The sequence below is a fragment of the Pungitius pungitius genome, chromosome 4 (assembly GCF_949316345.1).
Source record: "Pungitius pungitius chromosome 4, fPunPun2.1, whole genome shotgun sequence".
Classification (NCBI taxonomy): Eukaryota; Metazoa; Chordata; class Actinopteri; order Perciformes; family Gasterosteidae; genus Pungitius; species Pungitius pungitius.
This window is the reverse complement of record NC_084903.1, coordinates 15,938,228-15,953,699: the sequence shown is the minus strand read 5'-3', so window position 1 is coordinate 15,953,699 and position 15,472 is coordinate 15,938,228. Positions and strand designations below refer to the sequence as shown.

The following is a 15,472-nucleotide window of genomic DNA, read 5'->3' as shown; positions in this document are numbered from 1 at the left end:
TGAGAGGAGTGTAAACGTGTATTATTAAAGCTGAATAAAAACGAGCATTTTCACTGAACTGTAATATATTGAAAATCGCTTGAATACAAATTTTGGTCACCTTCAAATTCTACACACAAAAAATCCAATTATCTATGTCAGTGTTAACTTAGATATTAGAAATATATCATTCAAAATACAGATTTCGCACACACTAAAAGATACTTTAGACTGGCAGAACTACAGTTTAATCATTAACATGACAATGACAAACTCCTTTACGACTATAGACAAAGGGTCTAAACACCACTAGTGCTGCTGAAAACAAAGGTCAATCATTTGACACCCAGCCAGAAACGGAAGTTGAGGGGCACCTGCTGAAACCAAACAGAATGAGAGTAAAGTCCAACAACAGCAGAGAGTCGACTGGGTCAAAATTCATTGAGATTCTTCATTTGAAGTTCTTTTCTAATAATAATGGAGATTCCAGTGTACACGGTAGATGCCTTTACTAATTTACCGTTTAAGGGAAACCCTGCAGCAATTTGTCCTCTAATGCATGTGAGTATGAATTTAGGTTTATATGACTAGAGGTAGTTCATAATGACTTAAACCATCTATTAAATCTTCAGTATGTCATATCAGTTTTTTGGTCAAAACTGCTTCAGTTATTGATTAATATTACATTTTCAGTAAGTGAAATTCACCAGTTTGTGTTGCTTGTATGCCACATTATTACACGATTTGTTGCATAAACACAGTTAATCCCTTTTTTAAATCATAGTCACTGTATAATTATTGCATATCAAAATAAAACACAATTTATGTATTATGTATGTGCTTCCAATAGGAACTGAGAGATGACTTGTATCAGAGGATAGCAGCAGAGATGAACCTGTCAGAAACAGCTTTCATTACCAGAATCAACCCCTCTGAAACCTTTACCACAGGTCAGATAATATTGGGTTTCATATATTTTTATTCTTCATACAAGCTACCAGTTTAGATTATTATGTTATGCTATTTCATTATACGATTAAACCTTGTGTTTCATCACGTTTTTAATCTGTAGAGTTAATCATCAAAGGTACGCGTTTCCAACTGGCGGAACAAAATAAAATGTAGAGAATATACTGAATGTGCACATGTCTTATCTGTACTTGCTAGACTCTGGTTGACGGTGCCAAGCATTTCTGACCATCAGAAGCTGCTCGCACAAGTTTAGACGGTATTCCCTGTGTGTACCAGCTGAAGAGTCTGATCATATTGTCCGGTATAAAGGTCTGAATATTTTGACGTTAAACTATTTCGATTTTTTGAAATATATCATGGAAATAAAAGTCAAAATATTAGGTTTAAAAATATCATCAAAGGATGACATGGAATAAAAACTTTAAAAAACCAGGTCTAAAAAAGGTAAATTAATATTTGGTCAAAAATTGCCATGGAAAAAATATACATACAGTTGAATATTTTCTTAATGTCCTCCTCTCCACCTGGTCCAGATTGAGGTGAACATTTGCTAAATGAACCCTGTGATTAACAGGATCGAGGTTCAGACTCCGATGGTTCACACCAACCAATGAAGTAAATCTGTGTGGTCATGCCACTCTGGCCTCCGCAGCGGTGCTGTTCAAGCATAAGAGTAAGTTACAAAACAAACACACACAGACATTAACAGCATATTTTAGTACATTTTCTGTTATAATCTAGTTATTGCGTTGGCTTGATAAGGAACCCAAGACACACACATAGAAGTCCATTAAATAGGAGGAATTTTCTAATGATTAACCTGACGATAGTGTAATACACAATAGCGCCAGATACGCAAGTATTTTTAGCCAAAACATTCCCATGACCAGTTACACTTCAGTAAACAGAGATGATCAGTTGACTAACCTTTATGTTCTTCATTTATTTATTACATCTGTCAGAGAATGTGAATCCTAAACTGGTGTTTGAGACAAGGAGTGGTGATCTGGCTGTCACCCAGCAGGGGGAAGGGTACGTCATGGACTTTCCTCTCAACCCACCCACCCAGGAGGTACAGTTTGTGATCAGAAAAACACATAATACATAATTATTCATGAAGAAAATCCTCAAACACTCTCACCTTAATCAGCATCACATTAAGAAAGCAGAAACCTACGAAACTGAAACCATCAAAGCAAGCAGCTTGGATTAGCACAACTGAAATATCCTCCGTTAGCACAATAACGTTTTGCAGACATTTTTTCAGTATTTCAAAAAGCAATTATTCTAACAGATTTCCTTCTAAAACCCTTTGTCTCAGGATGCAAATGACTTCAGAGACCTCATCAAGGTCAGTAAGACACCTTCTTCTGTGAGAGCATGAGAATCGTGCATCATTGTCCATATATGAACACCTCTGTAGAGTATGGGCCAGTATCCTGTGTTTATGTATACTTTTTTGTCTCTGCTCTTGCATGTGGGATAAAGGTTGCAGTTGGAAACCACCCAATCCAGGATGTCTATCTTTGCGGCCAAACTAAAAAACTGTTGATTCAACTGTCTGACAGCTGTGACAGGTTGGTTGTGTGTACACACACACACACACACACACACACACACACACACACACACACACACACACACACACACACACACACACACACACACACACACACACACACGTTGATGTGGCGAGTTTATGTGCTGAAAGCGTGTCTTCTTCAGGTCAGTCCTAACCAGTCTGAAGGTTGACCCTGTAGCTCTCCAGAGCAGTGACACAAGTGGAAAAGTCAAAGGACTAATCATCACCATGAAAGGTACTACTAGCTAAAACTAGTTAGACCAGGGGGGAGATTGTGGGACACCTTCATGACTTGTTGACCATCTGCTGTAAAATTATATTAGTAACTAAGTTGCGTCAGTAGTCTCCAAAGAAATTAGTAACAGTCATCTGTAGCTTTAACTTATAAACCCTTTATTAGTTTGTCTAAATGTTGCACCTTGATGTCCACTGAGGCATTCATACCAATTTGCCAAAAAATATGTCAAGTTAATAGAAGACCATTAGTTAATAGAATCACCATTAGTCAATTGGTCATTCTTTATCTGCCAAAAGGATCCCCCGAAATTCAGCCTGGATACGACTTCTACTCCAGATACTTTGCTCCATGGAATGGCGTCGCTGAGGATCCAGTCACTGGTAGATGCTACGACTCCTCCACTGGCCGCACATTGTCTTTGTTGTGTTACAGAGTGTGGTACACTATGTTGCAAATTGTTTAAATGGTAAAGTACGTTCTGATAACCAAGTAGCAACAGGTGCCGTCAAAAATGCCAAAAAGCCTGTCGTGTCACGTGTAAAGCAGTGAAGTTGCCCTTTGTGTCCCTTCAGGTTCTGCCCACACCGTGCTGGGGAGCTACTGGTCCAAGAAACTGGGAAAAAATAAAATGCTGGGTAATTAATTCCTAATTAATATTTGGTCTGATCAGCAACGTCTCTTCCGCTAACCCACTACCATCGAACTAAGCCAGAGGCAAAGTATTGTGTGTGATTGTCCCGCACTTCAAACAGATACTGACACACGTCTTCTCCTCTCGTGTAGCTTACCAGTGCTCCAGTCGAGGCGGGGAGCTGGAACTAGAAGTTAGACCTGACGGCAGAATAAACATATTCGGAGAGTCTGTCACTGTGCTGCAGGGAACCATCACCCTGTAGAACAGGAGGGTCTGGGTGGATGTGTACCTTCAAACAGGCTCCTATATGATTTTAAAAAATTATAATGGGTCAACTGGAATAAAGCTCTAAACAAAGTATTGTTTCGGAATGGTCAATCTAATACTGAAACATCAGTAAGCATGCAGACAGACTACAGGATGGAAAAAGAAAAAAAAACCTTCACACTTTTGATAGTATTTATTCTCATAACACAATAGCAGGAATCGCAGTAGTAACAAAATACAGACAAAAATTTAAAATCCGAGGTTGTTTTGGTTTTCAACAGTCTTAATAATTAAAAACATAACAAGTTAAATCATCATTAAATTATATTAGAGCATAATATATTTGCTTCCAAATGGTGATTTCCTCCATATTCATTGAGCTTATTATTGTACCAGATGGCTTTCAGTTTTTGCTTTAGATTTTACCAACAGTAAAATGTTGTTAACGGATGAGCAAAGAAACTAATTCTTCATGTACCAGTTTGTTATTTTCTGTATTATTGTAGGTTAATTATGGTCCATTCACCAATCAAAACAGAGTACTGTCAAGTACATATAAAGTCCCGTGTTGAACTTCTAAACAAGAAACTACATATTACCGCCTCTCTTATGCATGTACTTGAGGTTCGAATTGAACAACAGATATTAATTAAAACTAAATGAACATCGCAATGTATTGCAATATAGCTTCACTTAAAGGTTTTGTTTCAGATGACTGACCTTGATGAGTTTATCCTGTAGTGACATCAGGTATAGGGTCTCCATATTCACATTACAAGGAGACTTTTTGTTGTCTTTATAATACCAACGATGATATATTGTCAGTGTATCGATAGAGGTATTCGGTCATTGTTTAGGCTTCTGGCTGAGGCTGGCGAGTTGCCCGAAACCCAGGACCATGAGCCACTAGTTACAGGTCAACCATCCTAAAGATACAGTAAGATATAAAAACATTTTAGGTATACAATGAACAGTACCTTGTTTAAACACAATTAACTATTGATACTTCTAAAATGATGCATTAAATGTAATTATAATTGATCAACATTAAGACTAGCAGCTGTTGCCTAAAGATCTTTCACAAACCTTGTTGAGGTTCAGTCTGAAGATTAAGTTAAGTGATTACGTGGCAAAAGGAAAAGATGCATTTTAATATTTCAATTGTTTACCACAACGGCACCTCGGCTTCTGACCTCCAGTTACAGGCCACCAACTGGTCGCATTGGTTCTGATCGCACCCTTCAGATCCATCATTCAGTGCAGTTTGGCATAACATCTCTGCCCTGAAACACCTCCATGGCTTCACATACTTCCATCACAGGAACGCGCTTGGCAGGACCTTGTCGGCCGCTTGGGGGAGCTGGATAATGTGAAGTAAGGGTTCAGGAAAAAAATACCCCTGCTCTATGTGTTCTAGGTCTACGAAAACCACATGTAACAGATGAGTCACTACAAAACTGCTCGGATGCCTCACCCAACACAGTTGTCCAGCAGGCTTTACATTTATGTAAAGCTTACTTCTTCTGTACAAAACTGAAAATAAAACTTCCACAGTTACCAGTTTAGTAACGCGTTTTGCAATAAATGAGTCAACCCTGACAGTCATCCCATTAAAGAGGATTTTGTAATTGAAGGATATCATATTCTCTTGCTGCAGATGGTTAAGCAGTTTCTCCACAGGGGCGTAGCGTCGCAGCGTCGTGGCGGACCCCACCATCAGCAGCTTGTGTTTGGCCCTGGTAATGGCCACATTCAGGCGACGCCAGTCCTTCAACAGCTCTCCTAACTATGAAAGAGAATCAGCTCAGGTTTACACCCACCTGTTGATTTGCATGTTAACGGATACAGAGATTGAGGCAGAGCGAAGAGAAGCCCAGCATTATTGATCCAATGAGGGTTATTGCCGTATGTTGCTCGGCCCTCGAACTGAATTGTGACCTGTTAACTCTCTCTATGCACAAATCGTACACTACCCTCTTTGAAAAACATATGTGGCACCTATAATACTACATTCAGGAGTGGACCACTATTATTTATTCATCCCTAGATTTTATTTCTTAGTTTTTATTTTATATCCCCTTTTCTGTTGGAGTGACCGCCATTTGATGTTTCTTGCTCTTTCTGTGCATTTTACATAGCACATATCATGTGTACCAAGACTACATACAACTGTAAAATGGACAACGAAAGTAACTGTCTGAAAATGCATGTTGTTGAAAACAAAATAAAAAGTGAGTTTAAAAAAGAAAATAAAAAAAAGGTCAACAGGAAGAGAAACACTTACGTTTCGTTCCTCTGAGGTGCTCCTGACGAAAGAAAAAATGATCAGACTTTTGTCTCGTCCTTGGTATCTATCCACTGTATTCACCTCCACGCCGGTGAAAGCAGAGGACTGCAGCAGAGTAGAGATACTCTTTAACTGCTGCCTGTAGGGGGCGATGACGCCTATATCACTGGGCTTACACCCGGCCTGTAGAAGGAACAATAACCAGGGGTTAGTATGATGAATAGATACACCAATTACTTCTCTACCCACCCAGACTGAATTAAGTCTTTGCTTAATACTTAGTCATACACTGTATTATTCTATCAATACTTTAGCATCAATCATGCAACGGATGTTCTTACCTTTATCAGCATCAAAAGCAAATTGTGTATCAGAGCAGCCTCGGTGTGATTGCTAACGCCCCCCTTCTCCACCGACTCCAGCGCCGGCACCTACAAGAGAAGGTCAGCACACTTCCATTGACTCCCTCACAAAAATAACCACATCTTAGCGCTCGATGGGTAAAACCGTGACTCGTAAATGCTTGGCATGCGCTGCACATTCAACCCACCATGGAGCAGTCTAGGAAGCAAACCGGTCTGCTCGGCAACAACGTGGCATGGATCCAGGTCAGGTCGAGCTGCGGATGACACTTGGAGAAGGAGCCGAGCTGCGACTGGACAGAGAGCAGGAAGGGCAGCGTGAGCAGAGCCGTGGCCGTCCTCTCGGATCCACACTCCAGCCGGCCCTCGTACATCAGGGAGTTACTGAGAGACATTATCTCCCTAGAAACACAAGAGCACACACTGAGAATGACGGAGGGGTGGGAATATCTTTTGTTGTCTGATGGATGACAAACATGAAAACCTGACTGAAGCATGTAGTGCTGTCGGTGGGTGTACCTATTCATCCGGTATTGTACATTGAGTTGGACCACTGATTCTCCATGGAGCTCTAGCCGCTTAAAAAGGCTCTCGTCCATCCCGAGTGACCTAGAGGGATAAAAAAAATAAGAAAATGAGAACTGATATTTCTATTGACATTATTTTAAATTTGCATTAATTACTAGATTGACACAGTTTCCTACATGTTTTACCCTCATGAAGATAAGTAACAGCAATAAATGCATTCAAATGAATACTGCACCTTCATCATGACTTGCATGAGCAATCAGGAGCAATAACTTGCTTGTTACACCTTGAACTCTGGATAAAAGGTTCTGGCTTGCCTCAGTGAAAATACTGAACTGAAGTAAAGGGAGGTCATCTATAAAAACTTTTTATTCATAAATGTCATGCATCCAGGTTGTTTATCCTCTCGAATGCTTAGTATTTTCCAAACAACATTTCCCCCAAAAGTGCACCTCTCAAACACCTTCAATACTGTCTTATGCCTTTGTGCACACTGCATAGGTTGTGAGAGTTTGTAGACTGATATTTTGATGTTAAACCGGTCTTCAAATGATTTCAATTTATCAAGGATTTAGTTCCCTTTCATATTTACCATGGAGTTTTGGAAGAAAAAAAATTGTTTTCAAGAATTCAAGGTAACGCGTGGTGAATAATTGATATGCAGATGGTCATTTTAAAGGTGAAGTGTTCCTTTAGCCCACTTGCTCTGTTTTCAACCATTTATCAACATGTACCTCATCTACACGTTGAACTGTACCTCGCCTCCTGATTTTGTACTATTGGTGGCAGCTGTTGGTGATCTCCCACCAGGACAAATCTCTTGGCGTAGAACAGGGGTCCGAGACAGATGGGCTGGCTGATCTGTGAAGCTTCGTCGACGATGCAGAAATCAAACCGCCGACGTGTGAAAATGGGATGCTTGATGCCCATGCAGGTGGTGGCCACTACCAGCTAGTCAAGACAGACGGACACACAGACAATCGGTTTGGGATGGAAGGCTGTGAACTCATTTTACACAAAGCCTCAATTTCAAAAGGCATGTCTTGATGCAAAACAAATACATAATTGAGATTAGATGTTTAAAAGGGCTTAAATTCAGTCAAAGTAACACAAACTAACTCCCCACCTCTTTGTTATAAAGATGCTCCAACTCTGACAGATTGTGAACTCCATCCTTTCTTGCACTTTCCTCCGTGTAGGGCAGGATGTCTGGATGAACCTGCAGATGCCAGCAGACGATTACAGAAAAATAAGAGCAAGGAAGAGAGGAGGTGCTAAAATGATTAGCATCTCCAATGAGGCAATGATGAAAAATGCTAATTTTCACTGCGGCACCAAAAAGATTGAATATCAACAAACCATCACTCACCTTCTGCCCCCGCCCAAGACGCAGGAAGCCAACCCGGAAGCGCTTTAGCTTTAGCAAGATGTTGTCAACAGCAGAGTGCGTGTAACTGGTCAGCAACACACTGAACCCACACGCATGGAGAATGCGAACCTGAGAAAACGAAACGTGGAGAAGAGCAAGAAGTGAAGAGAAAACGGTGGAAAAAAAAAAAACGGTGAGAGTTCTGGTCTCATCTGGAGAAGACGATGTGCCCGTAGGTGAGGTCTATAGAGGATAGTTAGAAGCTTACCAGGGTACAGATGGTCGTGGTTTTGCCTGTGCCTGGCATGCCAACAATCAGTGTGTAGTCTTTAGATAACAACACCTTCTTCATGGCCTGCTTCTGGGGTTTGTTGAGACCTAAACACACAAACACACACGTTGACTTATTGAACAATAGTGGGTTGAATGTTCTACTACTGATTTAAGCATGAAACTTAAACTGTGCAAAACATCCTTGGAACACACGTACCATTTCAAGTTGCTCATTTTTAGTATTGTCCACAACACAAATAGAAAGCAGGAGAAAAAATGAATAAAGAAACAGATATAAGACAGAAAACAAGAGGTGAAGCTGAAACCAGAGTAGCTTTGTCACCTTTGAGGATATTGGCCACAGTGTCCTTGGCCTCCCTCGGCAGAACAGAACTGAGGTTGTGAATAAACTCTGGAGGACGGAGGTCAACAACCAGCTCCCTCAGCCGATCACTGCACATATAAAAAAAACTTTGAGGCTTTAGGGTCAATTCGTTCATGCACGACTCGCACTATTCAGATTTTAACTTTGGATACATTTCATGAAATCATAACATTTCATTATTGTATTTCACTGTAGCTACCTGTCCGGACAGCTTTCCATCAGCCTGGAGAGATTGGTGAGGTGAGTGCTGAGGCCCACCACACCCTCATCGCCGTCCAATCGAAACAGCACACCACTGAACTTGGACAGGTCTCTATGAAAACCATTAAAACAAACGAAGCGTGCGCAAATTGAATTAGTGAAGCAATTTTCTGTCCTGTAGTTCATCTTTGGCTGAAATACTTCAGCTGGCAGTGAAATGTGGATTTGCCTTCACCTGTCCAGAGTGCAGCTGATCGATGTCCGGCTGACCTCACATAGGTAACCTGTTGCCAGACCAACCAGTCGACCTTCCTGGTCACTAACAACTATGCGATCTCCGCTGGACAAACCGCTGCTGGCCAAACCCCCCTGAGGACCCACGCTGCTTCGCTGGAAACGATGGAGGAAAACCCCTTCGGACCGCACGGCCACCGGGCCGCTGAGCTGCACATTCGCCACACAGCTCCCAGTCATCTCACTGCAAACACGGGTCAGATCAAACAAATATTGTCATTTGACTGTGACACACAGTATGAATGGGCGGCTTCTACACACACGCTTTTCTGGGAGGGTTTACGTGCTCTACCTCTCCTCAGGCGTCTGAAGCCACACACGCTTTCGGCCATTCTTGGCCTCCATGCTGGCAGCCTCTAGGCAGCAGAGCAGCAGCCAATGGGAGAAATAGCTCAGATGTGGCGGGATCAGGTGACCCGTCTCCTGCTGAAGGAAGTCACGCACAGTGTCCTCGCAGGCATCAGCAGAGCTGCCATTGACTGCCCTGGTGGACCCGTGAGGACAGAAAGAGGGGCGAATAGAGAAGTGAAAAAAAAGGCACGATAGTAGAGCTTAATGAGACAATTTAATCTCAATACTGCGTTAACAGTTTATTGAATAAACTCAATTGTTAATAAGAATCTTAGTGCTTAATGTTTCTGCGCTTGAGTTCAAAGGAAAGTTACCTTTCATATAAAGCACAGTTTCTCTTCTGAGGACAATACTGGCAGGTTCGTCTGTTGGTCAGGATCTCAGGAATTTGAGACAGACGGCTGCGCTTGGCCTCTTTCTCCACACAGTTGTGAATGTGATGAACCAGGGTGTTCCTCAGCTTCAGCAGCTCTGAGACAGACAGAGCTCAGCAATAAAGGGGATGGCAGATGCCGCCATGAACGAATGTCAAAATACTATTATAATTATATAGGCCAATAACAATACTTACTATATCTACTTAGCATACGATACGTGGACATAACAAATGAGACAGCGGGGTTTTTGCCAAAATTGTTGTCAACAGTCAATATTTATGGTTTTGTTTGGTTAAGATCAGCAGCATAATTGGAAAAATAGTTCTCCAGTTATTTCTAGGACAATATAATAGCATTAGATAACCTGTCGTGCTTAAGACTACATCATGTTTGTATATATGTGGCAGCACGGCACCTCTGCGGTCCATGTGGCTGGCCACTACGGGGTGCAAGTGGCCAGTCTTGAGGTAAAGCAGCAAGCCGGCTTCAGAGTTGTATCTCTCCCAGCTCATCAGAGTGTAAAGAATCACCTACACAGAAAAAAACACTTTCATTCAAGTTGAATTTAACCGTGTGAACCTTCCTTCCTCATGGTCTACACTTGCGCGTCCACCCAGTGGAGTCGAACCCCATCCACCAACCTGACTGCGATGTTCTATTGAGTTTGACTCCTTTCCTGTCTTCAGCTCCAGGGGAACGGTCCTCTCCTCCGGCGTGCTGCGACTACAGCTCCGTGTGTTTTGAATTCGAATCCGTGCCGTTACATCGATTTTCCCTTTCAGACCGAATCGTGGTGACCACACATTCTCTTCTATATCTGCCAGCTCTGCTACCGTGACAACGGTTGCCGCATCCTGGCATCTGCTCGGCTCTCTGCTGTTTCTGAGTTGATGGAGATGGATGCATAAAGAGCTCTTTAAAGCAAGGAAAACTTAATCCACGCGGTGTGAGGTAATTATGCATATTTTACACTGATTAATACAAGATATGTGCACAAAATATCAGACTGATACTTGAATAGCTAATTAACTTGTGTTAGCAAATCTTGTTAAGAGCTGTGTGTGTCTGTGTACATACATTTTTAGGCTAATGGATTTTGGTGTGGGGGAGCTCAGGTATTCCTTTGCCCAATGTTCCAGTGAGGGCAGATAATCCTGCAGTTCCTGCTTCATCTCTTCCTGGCTGACACCCAAACTGTACCTAGAGATCAATGGACAGAGGATGAACATAATGAGCCAAAGGATATGCACAGAAACATCAAGTGGATACATCACATGATTAAAAACACGCTTATATTCAATCCTGTGTCATAGGTCCACAGACAATCACTTGGACTGCCTTGGTTTGTGCTCGGACATTAACGGTCATCTGTGGGATTTTGTGTCAATCAGGTCCAATCAACTGTTTACCAGGTAACGGTGGACTGCAATCAAGTTGTAGAAACATTAAGGAGCAGGGGTTTTTTTCAGAACAAATTAGCTATTATCAAGATTTAGAGGAAAAACACTGAGTAGGGTGTAATCTGACCACTTACATGTCTCCCAGGTACTGAGGACGACAAAGGGCTTGGTCAGCCATTCTAGAAAGTGTCTCCAAAGAAAAATCTTTAGCTGTAGCTGCTCTCTGGAAGACTTCATGGACCATGGTGCCGTTCAGCATTTGCTTTGAGCCGCCGTCAAAACTCTGCATCACAGCAAAGAGGAAAAACAAGAGAAGAATTGAAAGAGTATAGCATTGTGTGTGCGGGAGTATAGTACCCACTTCAAGAGAAACCTTCAATACGACACTAACACAAAAAGTGGTCCTGATATGAACTGTGTTTTTACCTTGAACATATCTCCCAGTACTGCTTGTCTCATACAGCGGATGGAGTTAGAGATGCTTGTACCTGAGATAAGACTATCAGGGAGTAAAACCAGGAAGCCCTGCTCTCTGTCCACTAGCATGGATCCACCATCAGAGCGGCCCTCTAGATGCACCACATCCCCACAACAAACAGGCGTCATCTCCCTGGAAATAACAACCAGGAATCATCGTTATTACAAAGGAAACACAAAGAGGTAAACTGTAAACTGAAATACGGTTGATAATGAGATTGACAATTCTGTGAAAACACCACTAATCTGGGCATTTTGGGTAAAAGTTTGACGTATACCACGATGAAAATAGGTAATTGAATAACAATGTTAAGAACAGAGGACCTCACCATCCATCTCTTAACAGACACGTTTCAGTCGGGTGGAACGATTTGGAGCATGAGACGGTCAGTGTTTTGAGGCCAGGCTTCTCCTCCACATCTAAAACCCAGTAGCGGTTGTTGGGGCCTCCACAAAGGATCACATGGTCCGGCACTTTACTGTACAAACATAGAGAACATCATATAGGAATGAGTTTTGTTCTTTCAGCTGCCATGCAGCATTTCTAAAAACCTGAAATCAATTCAAACACTAGTTTACACAGGAATAAACTCCGTTGAACTCATTGGTTATTAAGTCAAGGGCTTGAAGTCAAGGTAATCTTTCCCAGTCTATGATACATTTTACCATCCCCTAACCCAATCAACTGTGCAGCCAAATTCTCCAAAGCTTGTGTTTTCAAGCGTCTCTCACCGCGGTTTCTTTGATGCATCATCTGCGACTACACGGTCACTGTCATCCATCTGCTCTGCAAACCAGCTCTCGTCCAACAAATCCTCCACAGGACACGATGCCGTCGTTCCATTATCTGCTTTAGTGTGGAAAACAAAATTAAGCAAGAAAATTTAGTACAATAAAGCTGCATGTCTATTGTGTAAATCTAATGATAACATGCAGTTTTATAATTTAAAAAAAAACAATACAATTATATGTAGTAGATCCGATCAAAATTCTAACCTCCAGCTCGCTGATCCGGTGTCACATGCTCTCCATCTTTATTTGACGAGGTCATGGCGGTCACTGTGGCTCTGGCCTTGCTAAGGTAAATCTCTCCCTCCCGTTCACTTCTCTTTGTTGCAGGTGTTCTGGCTGTTTGAGCACTAGGTTTGTGCGCGTGAGCAATGAGAGGGTGCGCATCCTGCACCTGAGCAGCTTTCTGCTCGGTTATCCCCGTAAAACCACAATCTGTCGCATTGTCATTTCTCCGTTCTTGTTGTTCCGCAAAATCATTTTTGTTCTCATTGAAGACCACACTGACACCTCCGCTGTGACCCTCTGACCTCTCAGACTGGTCACTTAGAAAATGAGGTGTCTTCAACACACCGATCCCTGGCCTGGCTACAGTCAGATCGCTACCCGAGGGGCAGCGTGTAGTTCTTTGTGCGTGCACATTGACATTTCTTGGTCTCTTGGCAATGTTAGAGTCTTGAGGAGGGCTGAGGACTCTCTTTACGGAGCCAGAACATCCCTCTTCCCGCTTGGTATTTCCTCCCTCCTCGGTCATAACTACCCGTGCGCTGTGCCCTCTGGAGCGGGGACTGCGACAGATGGGGGACAGTTGGCAGAGCTCCTGCAGGCTCTCCTCTCTGCTGGGCTGGGGGCTCAGGCGACCTGGATTTCTGTAAGAAGAAGGGGCCCCCCTGATCTGACTCGTGGGGGTCTCAGGCACAGAGAGAAGATCAGGCGAGGAGGGCAAAAAGTTGTCAAGGTCCCCGAGGACACTCCTCTTTAAGGGTGATTGGGATCTGAATGTGTAGGTTTCACCATCGTTGATCAGAGGTTCAGTCCTTGCAAATGCAGTTCCAGTAGATTTTGGGGAAGTCGACAATGCCTAAAACCAAACACAGTAAAATGAGACATACATTACTTAAAAATGAGTTGCAGTACACTGTTTGTGCAAATAAGCAAGAAACATACTATTGGAATGCCAACAGAAAAAAAGTGCACAGAAATGGAAAAGGCTGGAAAAGAGTCAAGCAAGTAAATAACACAAGATGATGGATATAAGTATATAAGAGGAGTAAACTAGAAACAACCCTGAACGAAGCAACTTTGGTGTGTTACGAGTTTAAAAGACAAAAGAAGAAAGTTCTGCTCACACAAGCAAAACCAAAAGCCTCATTAGACACATAACATAAGATAATCCTTCCATAGTCCGGCAGCTTGTGAATTTATCCTAACATTTGTTATTCCTAAACTACTATCACTATTATATCACTTTACTTATGCAATTGTTTTACCAGGTGAAATTAGCAGTGTACACTGTGTACTGTGTAAAAGACAAAAAGGAAGAAATGATTCAAAGAGAGGAACAATTTACTCAAATTAAAAAAAAGACAAAGTACCTTTTGGTGGTTTTGAGAGGAAAAGAAGGAGGAGATGTTCTTCTGACCCAACAGGTCAAATGTCTGAAACCCCAAAGCAAACATTACCAGCACTGTCCAAAGAGACACCAAGTTAAAACAGAACCTCACATCGGACATTACTGACTTTACACTTTAGTACAACAAGGTACCAAGCGGGTCAGTAATAAACACAAGTCTGATGCCATCCTGTTCGTTCATCATAAACGTATTACATCATGGACTGCAGACGTAGTGCACTGTGGCAGCCTGCCCTTCTAACGTAGATCCGGATGACGTCATGCTGTCCAGTGACATCACCGTTAACCTCGTAATGTACCTGCTGCGGTTGTCAGCTGAGTTTAGCCGAACCTTCTTGCACTCACCTTGTTTTTCTTTAGTTTGGTCCTGTTCATGGTGACGGACTGTACCGCCACAGCTGCGTGTATTTACTACCGAGGTGAACGTTAAATGAGCTGTTGGCAAAAACCGTTTTAACCAACCGTGTTGTCAACGGAGGGCTCAGCGAAGGGAGCTTATTCCGCTTCGTTTTGAGCGGCTCTGCTGCTCCACTGCGTGAGCTGCGGTGACGCATCTAATGCCTTCAACACACGACGTTTTACTGCCGGCTTTCTTCCATGTTTAAAGACTTTCGTTCTGAGGGGCTCTTCCAAGCTGTAAGATGTGGCGCCAAAGTTCGGTTTCGCGCAGCGGAAATGACATCGATGCACTTCCGCTACAAGAAAAAAATAAAAGTGAGAGACGTGTGGTTGAGAGCAGTAGTGGAAAAGTAGGTAAATTATTTATTTCCACCTCTCAAATGTAGCAGTTTAAGGATCTTTTCTTCGTGTACACGTTTAAACAAGAAACTATTTGTAAAGCATTCATTAAATCGTATGCCACCAAGGCCAGTAATACATATTTGTATTATATTATTATCATTTTATATTGTTTGTGTTTAATGTAATGATGCAGTTATGCCTTTAACTATATTACATATATACATATATTTGTGTCTGTTTAACTCTGCACCAATATAAGTGCTACATTTTTACATTATGATGTTATACAACATATTTAAATTGTTAAATATGTTAAATTAGATTTTAATTGTT

At 42.0% G+C, this 15,472-nt stretch overlaps 2 protein-coding genes across 2 annotated transcripts; one reads left to right on the top strand and one right to left on the bottom strand.

Annotated features, from left to right (window-relative positions):
* The first annotated feature begins 360 nt into the window (after positions 1 to 360).
* LOC119226624 (phenazine biosynthesis-like domain-containing protein 1) lies at positions 361 to 3,813 on the top strand. Its single transcript, XM_037484775.2, has 10 exons — positions 361 to 540; positions 830 to 929; positions 1,526 to 1,624; positions 1,914 to 2,023; positions 2,273 to 2,302; positions 2,440 to 2,528; positions 2,677 to 2,768; positions 3,068 to 3,151; positions 3,344 to 3,406; positions 3,555 to 3,813. The coding sequence occupies exons 1-10, from the start codon at positions 457 to 459 to the stop codon at positions 3,665 to 3,667; spliced, it is 864 nt and encodes a 287-aa protein (XP_037340672.2). The 5' UTR covers positions 361 to 456; the 3' UTR covers positions 3,668 to 3,813.
* Positions 3,814 to 4,190: 377 nt separating this feature from the next.
* Positions 4,191 to 15,230, bottom strand: dna2 (DNA replication helicase/nuclease 2). Its single transcript, XM_062561790.1, has 25 exons — positions 14,744 to 15,230; positions 14,361 to 14,423; positions 12,973 to 13,846; positions 12,709 to 12,826; positions 12,306 to 12,455; positions 11,926 to 12,109; positions 11,634 to 11,782; positions 11,177 to 11,299; positions 10,741 to 10,981; positions 10,515 to 10,629; positions 10,037 to 10,193; positions 9,664 to 9,855; positions 9,313 to 9,555; positions 9,076 to 9,189; positions 8,835 to 8,944; positions 8,487 to 8,596; positions 8,219 to 8,347; positions 7,976 to 8,068; positions 7,607 to 7,800; positions 6,841 to 6,930; positions 6,510 to 6,723; positions 6,301 to 6,390; positions 5,957 to 6,142; positions 5,312 to 5,458; positions 4,191 to 5,041 (listed from the first exon to the last, which is right to left on the bottom strand). The coding sequence occupies exons 1-25, from the start codon at positions 14,771 to 14,773 to the stop codon at positions 4,988 to 4,990; spliced, it is 4,170 nt and encodes a 1,389-aa protein (XP_062417774.1). The 5' UTR covers positions 14,774 to 15,230; the 3' UTR covers positions 4,191 to 4,987.
* Between the last annotated feature and the right edge of the window lie 242 nt (positions 15,231 to 15,472).